Here is a 10,000-nt window from a genome sequence, read left to right as displayed (position 1 = left end):
TATCTATCTATCTATCTATCTATCTATCTATCTATCTATGTATCTATCTATCTATCCATTTATCTATCTATCTATCTATCTATCTATCTATCTATCTATCTATCTATTTATCTATCTATCTATTTATCTATCTATCTATCTATCTATCTATCTATCTATCTATCTATCTATGTATCTATCTATCTATCCATTTATCTATCTATCTATCTATCTATCTATCTATCTATCTATCTATCTATCTATCTATCTATCTATCTATCTATCTATCTATCTATCTATCTATCCATTTATCTATCTATCTATCTATCTACCCATCTATCTATCTGCTATACACATTATCCATTAATCCACGTCTCCAGCGACGGTGAGTGTGATGTTTTTGTTTCTCACCATTTGATGTCGTCTGTGTGTCCGGTGTAGTGTCTCTGCAGCTGCTCGTCCACGTTGTACAGGACGACCACGGAGGCGATAAAGTACACTGTCTCCCCCGTCGGCAGCAGGTACAAGTTGGATCGACAGTCTCGGCCGCGGTAACCATATCTGGACATTTACACGGTCAGGAAAACCCAAACGTGAAGTGCGGAGTAACAGATTAGGCCTGAAAATGATATTTTTAAACAGCTCTAAAGACGTGGACCGGAGGTTTGCACTGTTCTGTCATTTATCACCGCTTGGATAAATCCTATTAAACCGTGTATCCAAAAGGTGTAATCCAATTCAAATTAAACTTCATTATTTCATCTTACATTTTTTTTATGTATTTTATTTTGTATACCCTTATCAGTCCCAATTTGCAATTTTTCTAGATTTACCCATCCTAGTAACTGACATATCAAGGAGCAGTGGGCTGCCATAAAGAGGCGCCCGGGAAGCAGTTAGGGGGTTTAGTGTAGTAGTGTCTTGCTCAAGGACACATCAGCACGCTGCCAGGAGGAGCAGGGGATCGAACCGGCAACCTTCCGTTTACTAGACGACCCGCTCTACCCCCCTCAGTGATAAGGTTTCTCTGCATAAGGTAAAATCCTGTGTTTCTACAAGCGTCTCGCTGTCGAGTTTGGCTGCTGGTCTTCCTCTAAGATTCAATCACATATTTTCCTCTCGTTTCTCTCTCTCTCCGCAGCCTCGGTCTCCCTCCGGGGCTCTGCGAGATTGAACAACACATGACAATTATTCCTTTCTTTTTTCGTCACTTTTTTGAAGATTCAATTTTGCTCTACGTGCTCCTGAGATGAGATACTTTTGTTTATTTTCCGGTTCAAGGCAACACATCTAGAAAGCAAGAAAACAAGAGAGAGAACATGAAATATCGATGGCTGCAGAGAGGAGAAGGGGAGGTTTGGCGCTGCGACAGCACTATGCAGTAAAAATGAAGAGCAGCAGCAGAAGCAACACATTCCCAGCCTCCAATCTGGATTTCCTTTCTGGGGGGGGGAAAGATAACCGTGAACTAAACTAAAATCAAACTTTCCTTCCCGTGTTTTGATCGTCTTAAGCTTCATAACGATTTCATTTTATTTTCCAAAAAAAGATGAAATGTTTCTACAGGCAGTTCCAGGTGGCAAGAAAGCACGTTATCGCTCTTATACTGTAGATACAGCGTAATAAATATTACATTATAACAATCCCTGCTTTCGCTCCATGCGGTTGCTGAAACATGAATTAAAAGATAAAACATGAGGGAGGATACACCCAGTCCAGTTTGAGCTTGTTTCCGGGCAGCTCGGCTCGGGCCTCCAGGCAGTAGCCGTCCACCACGTCTTTGGGCATGAACATGGTGACGGGACGGCCCTTCAGAAACATTTTCACATAACCTTCCTCTGGAAAAAAGCAACAGAGAAGCTCAATTAGTGGGAAGTCGGAGTCAGACCACCATCAAATGTTAACTGTTTCGCATTAAGATATAATGATAATAATAATAATAATAATAATAATAATAATAATAATAATAATACGTTTTATGTGAATGTCATTGAAATGCAATGATGGCGTGTTTTATTACTTGTTAGTGGCATGAAATGATGATCAGAGTAAAATGAGGACGACGATGATGAGTTTGGTGAAGGATGTAAGTGATATTTCACGTGTGACAAAATAAAATATATTATAAAGAGAAATGGGGTTATGCAGATATATACTATTTTCAGTTGTACTATGACATGGTATTTCAATAAAGGTAGAAATTGTAAATTCAAGCAAAATCACAGAATCTGCAAACACAAACTAATCAGCTTTTTAACTGACTTTATTAACCATTTAAAGTACATTCATATGGCAACAAAAGGCGCAAAATGAACAGCAAACACATTGCAATGTTACAAAGCGTCGCCGCTTACAAATGCTGGGGTTATTGGTAGGGGTTAAACAATATTAAATGCCGACACAAGCAAAGAAAGTGTTATGGAAAACAGGAGTACTGAGGCAAAAAAGAAAATCATAAAAAAATAGATGCCATCATAAGGTTTTGAAGCAAATAACATGCAGAAATCATAAAAAGAATGAAAAAAAAAAATCGAAAAAAATTGTGGCTTAAGAAGTCAAAATTCATTACGAAATAAGAATCACAGTATATACTACGTTGAGGGGTACTTTGAATTTGGACCTGGTGCTCGGTAACATTCATTCTTTAAGTACTAAATATGGTTTTTAAGAGGTTTTTAAGATAGGATTTCTAGGCAGTATCGAAGATATTGAAGGTAATACTTAAAAAGCCAATTTCAATGTGAAATCCCTCATTATTGAGGAGATCAGCGGGTCCAGGGTGTTTTTTTAGTTTTTGTTCCATCAAACTACTGCCATACATTTTACCAACACAGAAGTAAATCTTTCAAGACCACCTAGCAGATGTCGATGCACTTTAAATTATATATTGTGCGTCCACTCGATGTAGAATTCATCACTATTTTGGTGAAAAACACATTTGATAAATCGGTTGGCTGTAACCAGTCGGTGCAAACGGGCAGCGCCGCCTCAAACTAAAGTTCAGTAGCAGATCTGGAAGTAGTGGCTGGGAGACTTGACGGGACCACGGTAGCTGGGCGCATCGAGGGGCGAGTACGACGCCAGGCCGCCTGACTTCCTCAACTGGAGTCTAAGACTGGGGGGTTTTCTGGCCGCCGGCGTCCTGGCGGCGGCGGCGGCGGCGCCCTTCCCGGCCACGCAGGCCTTGCCGCGGTCGGGGGCGGAACGGGCCGCGGCCGCTACGGCAGTGGCCGCGGGGACGCCACCGGCTCCGGTCCGTTTGGAAGAGCAGCTGAGGTACAGCTGTACTGTTACTACGGTGGACAGTGGGGAGGAGGGGAGAACACCCAGAGCCGAGAGGTGAAGGAGAGGAGGAGGTGGAGGAGGAGAGGTGGAGTCAGTCACACGGGACCAGAGAGGTGTTGGTGGTGGTGGATGCACAAAGATAAGAGGAAGGAGGTTGGCAAAAGTTAGAGTCGTGGATTGGATCATTTCTTCTTTGTTGCTATGCTTTTATTATAATAAAAATATATGTGACTTGGAGGATTAAGGAAAAATACATTTTAATTGGGGTAATATAAAAAGAAAAGTGGAACATTGTGTCAAATTAACATTTAACATGACCAAATACAGTCTGACGTGTAAATATTTCCCTCGCTGGTCTCGACGCTGTTCTCAAGAATAACAGTGTCAAAAGTTCAAATTAGATGGGAAAAAAAGTGCTTCAGAGGATTATAACTGCATGATTAAGTTAACATGCCTGAGTGAATTACCATATCTCTGCGGTGAAATAACAGCGGCTTTCAATCTACTTCATTCTCTCTCTCTCTCTCTCTCATTTTTTTTTTTTTTTTTTTTTTAATCTGCTTTGTGAGTTATTAGCCGCGGGGACCACATGAAAGAGGCTGTGTGTCCCGGACTGTGTTGAAACCCCTAGTAACACAATCAAACAAACCTCTATAGGAACAAACACAAAAGATGAGGAGGGGGGGGGGGTCTGTTTGAATGTGTTTACAATGCAAATAATTCATTGAAGGAAGTGGGAGCGATGAAGGCAGCGGGAGCAGATCTCCTCTCCACTTCACCCCGGACCGGAGCGTTCTCGGGACGCTCGAAGCGACGGGCGGAACCAGAGTGTGTTGTTTTGTTACTATGGTGGCTATGGTGACGAGACTAAATGCCAGAGTGAGCGCAAATTAGGCTGCGCGCGCGCGCACACACACACACACACACACACACACACACACACACACACACACACACACACACACACAGACGCGCATTTATCCACTCACACACACACACATCTGGCAGAGTGGCGGTTTTGTCTGCAGTTAGAGGACTGGTGTGGCGGCGGAGCAGCACACTGCAACCGTTGCAAACTCTGCACACGCTGACAGGCGCCTTGGTGGAGGTTAGATAGGTATGTGATTGTGTGTGTGCACGTGTGCAGTAGTTAGTTGGAGTGTGGGGGGTGTGGGGGGGGTGGGAGGGGCGGGGGCAACTAACACAGACACACACTGTCGACCCAGTCCCGCCTCTGGTCGACAGCAGCTCTCTGTGCATCGCACTGACGGACGTCACTTAAAAAAGTGACGATAAAGTGCCAATTTCCCTCGAGTCGTAAACCCGGATTTTCCGGCATGTCAATACGGAAAATACACGAGACGGCCTATTGACGTATGGTCTGGATTGACACATCTAGAGGGCGATCCTCTAGAGTCCAGTATCCAGGACTTCTCCTAGGGGCCTTTTGAGCGGTGCGATGCCCACAGAGCTGCGAGAGTGCAGAGCGTCCAGGGAAGGGGAATCCTACCTTTGCAGTGGGTCACACGTCGCATCCCTTGTGAGGTCACAGAGAGAGACAGAAGGGCCGAGTGAGGGTTCGGAGCCTTTCCCCCCACTTCCTGCCTCCGTCCTAGTTTGCCTTCATTCCCCGGCGTACATATCCCTGTCTCACTGTGTCCCTGCCATAAGCTTGTGAAGTAAATCAATGATAAAAAAATATCCCTACTTTTAATTTTAGGTCACTTTTTTTGCAATGCAAAGCTCCGGAACAAGGAGCTGATTCGTTTCAAATTGCAATTAAGAAAAAACCCTTAGGTATTTGTTACTGGCCAAAGAATTTAACCCTCTCTGTCTGACACTCATACACACACAACTAAACCATCCAAAACACTTTTGCAGCATCAGTTCACTCCAACAGTAGAACACTTGATACACAGCATGAAGAAAAATGTTTCACTGCAAATCAAGCAATCCACTCCGCGCGCAATGACAGGCACTACGCATCCTCCCGACAGGAGTTACGGCTCCCGAGGTTGTTTATACGTTGACCACGCAAGCTCTTTGCTGCAATAGGTTTATAATTGATTCAAACGTCCAATAAGCGGTGCATTAATTCCCCCTGAAGCACGTCGTCAGCCCCCGGTGTCGGATAACAAGCGGCTTCAGGAGTATTTAGAGACCATTTGCTGCAGCATTTACTGCCAACGAGAGGAGTCGAGTGAGGGCAGGATCATAAAGAGAGACCGTGCTTTTAAACGACTGCTTTGGTCACAACCTTCCATTTACAGTTAGAGCATTATTTTGTACGATTCTCATATGGGTGGTGTCTGGAGCTGGGTATTGGTACTCATTATCTTTCTCATACCAATCTCCAGCCAAACGATACCTGTATTTGATCCTTTTTGTACCCAGATGTAGAAAATAATGACTATTTATATGGTTTTGCTGCCAGCCAATCACAGCAAGCGTTCTTCGATTGAATGCGACGTGTGATTGGCTCACTACCGCAGCAGCTACAAGCCAGCCAATCACAGCAAGCGTTCTTCGATTGAATGCGACGCGTGATTGGCTCACTACCGCGGCAGCTACAAGCCAGCCAATCACAGCAAGCGTTCTTCGATTGAATGCAACGCGTGATTGGCTCACTACCGCGGCAGCTACAAGCCAGCCAATCACAGCAAGCGTTCTTTGACTTAATGCGACGTGTGATTGGCTCACTACCACAGCAGCAGCTACAACAGTCTGATAAAGGATTAGTTCACAATTTTTCTGTCTGAAAACAACAGTCAGGTGTCCATGTGAACAGTGAAAGAGGTTTTCCTCGCTGTAATCATTCCTCCTCTACTGGCTATTTGTTTCAAGCTAAACTGCCCAAATACTTCATTGTACCGTTCTGTACAGTTATTTATTAAATATTTCAATAATTTAAACATTTTCAATATGTGGGGAGGAGTGGTGGCATTTTACGCAATTGAATACTTCCATTCACATGATGAGTACAGTAGAATAAAAAGGTATTGAATGATGTACTCGGTTGGTATCCGTATCACTTTAAGGGTACTGGTATTGGTACTGGTATCGTCTTTTCATAAACAAAGCCCAGTCCTAGCGGTGTCTTCAAGTGAGTCTTTCAATAAAATTTGATGCTTAAATGGTCGGTTTGCTTCTTTACCAAACCAAATGGGAATTATTTTCCCATCTACTCTCAGAAACCAATATAGAGATAATTTAAATTCTGATCAATACTCATCTCATTGATGTTAAGAATCTTCTTCATATTCTCTTGTCACCACATGAGCAATCTGAATAAACACATTTCCAGAATTTTGCCACTCCCGGTGGGGATTCATTGTGCTACTTTATCTAACCTTTATTGAAGCATAAAAAAAATCGAGAAACTAAAAAATTAAATCTCATAATTAATATCAAATAATTTTGACTTACTAAATCATAATTCTGAGATACTCGTTAGATTTTAAAATTTAAAAATGTTTTAGTTTTATTTTTTCCTGGCGGAAATGGGCTTCCCTATATCTTATCTGAAATATTGTAAAAAAACAAAAACAAAACATTGGATAATTGATTTGACTTCTCTCTCTCTCATAATATAGCTGCATCTCAATATAGTTTTTTCCAACTATTTTCTATTTCAATTTTGAATTACTAGATTTTAAACGACCACGTTCAAATGAAATAAAATCACAAGACGGCTCAAATCACAAACAAAAGAGTGGAGGTTGGGGCGTGAGTAGGAGACGGAGGATGATGTTGAATGGTTATGCATGAAGAAATGAGGGAATGGATTTGGTTGTTTTTTTCTTTTTTTAAATTGTTTGCAAGGATGAATGTTTGAAGAAGTGCATTTTTAAACACATCAGTCACACAGGTGAGACCGTCCGTGGTTCCCCGTGAGCTGGAGACAAAACCTGTATTTTCTTTGTAAATACAGAAAGGTAAACAACTTTAATTTATTTCTTATTGTTTTTTGAGCCTCCTAATGAAGAGGCTCCTTCACTTTGGGGCCTCCTGCTCACCACAGGGCGCCACGGACGGTTTCGGTATCTAACGGCGGCCGAAGCGCTGTTCTTGACAGCGACGGAAAGGCCCGCGGGTCTTACCTGCGTTGAACACCGGGTCCCTCTGCTTGCTGTAGGGGAAGCAGGTAAACACACACTTTGAGTCAACAGTGATCAAATGCAGATAAACTCCCTCTTTGCTTATCCCTCAGCCCGCCCGCTTCCTCACCGCGATCCTCGATTATGACCCCCTCTGGGGCGTGATAAATCCAATCAAATATAATAGCTACTGAAAATAGAACCTCGTATTGAATGCCCCTGCTGTTCCCGCTATGTTTGTTTTTATCCCCCTGCTCTAAACCCGGGGAGGCGGTCGTCGCCACGGCGTCGGCTCCCGCTGCCGCGCACCGTACCTTTCCACTCTCTTGCCGCTGGAGTTGCTGCCCGTGGAGCCGGCGCGGGTGCGGTTGCCCTTGGAGTCGCCCGAGTCCTTCCTGGTGAGGGTTCCCACGTGCTCGTTGGAGTTGGCTCGCCTCACAGTGCTGAGGGCAAGGGTGCGGGGAGATGGAGGGTGATAGAAGGAGAGAGAAAAGAAGCAAAGGCGAGAAAGAATTGGACCATTAAACCACTTGAAAAAAAACAAAAAAAAAAACTGCTTCCGAAGAATAGCATTTCTGATTCATTATTTACTGTTTCTTATTTTTTTATTTTGTTTATTGTTGGATTAATTCTTATCGTTGTTATTGTTTCCATATTCCCTTTAATTCTTGAGCATCTTCACTGAAATAAACCTCAATTTTGAAGCAATAAACCAGGTATTTTTTTTAATAATATTCCAGCAAAACATTTTTAGAAGTACCTTATAATTACAATTGGGAATAGAGGAATACATAAAGAAGCATATCCAAGAAAGACTGGTTAACATGCCCCTCTCAATCCCTCCCCCTCCCACCCACACAGGGATATACTTTTTCTGTCTTTTTTCTGTGACACAGTGAACTTCCTCTATGTTTTCTATGTTTAAATCCATGACGGTGGCGTTTGAGTGGACACGAGCAGACGTATTATGTGCTAGTAGAGCAGACAGTCCACACGTGCACACAAAGGAAACCTGCACATCAGCAGTACGCCGGCCGCTCGGCCCAGTCGCACCTAATCCGTCACACGGGAACAAAGTCCATTCAAATCCCGCAATTGCGTTCGTCGCCTGTTATCCCTTCTGGTATATTTCAGTAAGTGTGTGCGTGTGCATGTGCGTGTGTGCGTGCGCGCGTGTGCGTGTGTGTGTGTGTGAGTGAGGGAGTGAGTGAGAGAGAAAGAGAGGGAGAGGGAAAATAAGAACAGAGTGCTATGTTACACCAGGGGAAACCATGGTAATTGGGCCATGGAGCTTCGGGGAAATCAGTCGCGTGTTTGCCAATATTGCTGGACTTTAAACAACCCGTAGTTTGACTAATCCCAGCGACAGACAGTGAAATAAACAAACACCGTGCCAAAGTGTTAAATGGGTGTTTAAAAAAAAAACGTTACTGGTTATTCAAGAATGGCAAATGTAAGAACATTGATTATTGATCAAGTTTAACATAGTGACTCGGTAGGTGGGAGTGACGTTCACACTTAGTATTTTTTACAACATTAATACTTTGATGCTTTCGTTTAGTTAAGGCTTTCTTGACACTCTCACCTGAGAGGGAGGTAGAGAAATCTGGACGAGACAGAGACACGACAACCAGGGAGAAAGAGAGGACGGGGAATAAAATACAAAATGGGAAACATGCACGCCAGCAGGCGGAGGAAACGCATAGAAATCTGATCTCTAGTTCGGAACTGCATCTCCTTTATTGCCTTTTAATGAGATCATGTTATTTTGTCTGTTTTATAACACCTATTTATCTATGTACTGTATATTTATGTTTCCAGTTTCAAAGTTTTATTTCACAAACTCTAAACAGAGAACTTTAAGTGACTTAGCTGGAGTGACTCGAGTAAAGTTAAAAAAGAGAAAACTTTTTGTTTTTGGCCAAAATTACGATTTTCTTTGACATACATTTGGAAAAGTAAGCCGATAATTATCTTTAAATGAACAGAAAAAGTAAGCGGACTGAACTGAAACATGTGGCTGCTGGAATTTGCTGTGCTCCTTTATATGTCAATTTTAAAAGCGGTACAAATAAAAGCTTTCTATCTTAACAATGCTGGTTTTTCCATTTTGCAGCACTCAAAACAACCAATTATTTAGAAAGTGCCAATAGACAGTCAATAGAAGGTAAGGTCCCTTTCCCCTGCAGTTCCCAAATTCTGTGTCTTGTTCGACTTCTCGTGGATGTTCATCTTAGAATCAAGCGCTAAGAAGACGGACCCGACGGTCAAGTACAACCATCGGTAAAATCTCCAAATAGGACTCAGTAGAATGGATGGGAATCAACTCCCAGAGAAAAAGGAAACAAATAGATCCATAGGATTATTTGTACATCTCCTGCCATGACATCAATCCGTGTGATCTGCCCAAATCCACCTCATTTGTCCGTCTTAGTGGATCTGATGATATCTCCCCCTGCAGCGGAGCGGGAGGTGGCACAATGCTAAATATTAATTAATGACTGAGAGTAACGCTCTTTAACGGTGTAAATGGCTTGTCCGCAGGTTTCCACAGCAGAAAATAATTGTGTGCACGGGGGGGTGGGGGTAACAACCACACCGCGGAGATAATGACTCTCCCCTCGCACCCCATCAGCCCA

General features: G+C 42.9%; 1 protein-coding gene across 8 annotated transcripts in view; it reads right to left on the bottom strand.

Moving 5' to 3' along the window:
* The window catches only part of eml1 (EMAP like 1), a 49,234-nt gene that overhangs the window by 8,752 nt on the left and 30,482 nt on the right, over positions 1 to 10,000 (bottom strand). For 5 of the 8 annotated variants that reach the window (XM_080012331.1, XM_080012327.1, XM_080012332.1 and 2 more), the window contains 6 exons: positions 8,947 to 8,967; positions 7,676 to 7,804; positions 7,365 to 7,393; positions 4,775 to 4,801; positions 1,688 to 1,817; positions 391 to 540 (listed from right to left, as the gene is read on the bottom strand). In XM_080012331.1, the coding sequence (XP_079868457.1) occupies positions 391 to 540; positions 1,688 to 1,817; positions 4,775 to 4,801; positions 7,365 to 7,393; positions 7,676 to 7,804; positions 8,947 to 8,967 (486 nt within the window). The remainder of the gene's footprint in view (positions 1 to 390; positions 541 to 1,687; positions 1,818 to 4,774; positions 4,802 to 7,364; positions 7,394 to 7,675; positions 7,805 to 8,946; positions 8,968 to 10,000) is intronic. The other 3 variants (XM_080012328.1, XM_080012329.1, XM_080012330.1) reach the window with 2 other exon arrangements.

The sequence above is a fragment of the Zeus faber genome (genome assembly GCF_960531495.2).
Source record: "Zeus faber genome assembly, chromosome: 13".
NCBI classification, from domain to species: domain Eukaryota; kingdom Metazoa; phylum Chordata; class Actinopteri; order Zeiformes; family Zeidae; genus Zeus; species Zeus faber.
The sequence above is the reverse complement of the archived record's forward strand: the minus strand, read 5'-3'. Positions and strand labels throughout refer to the sequence as shown.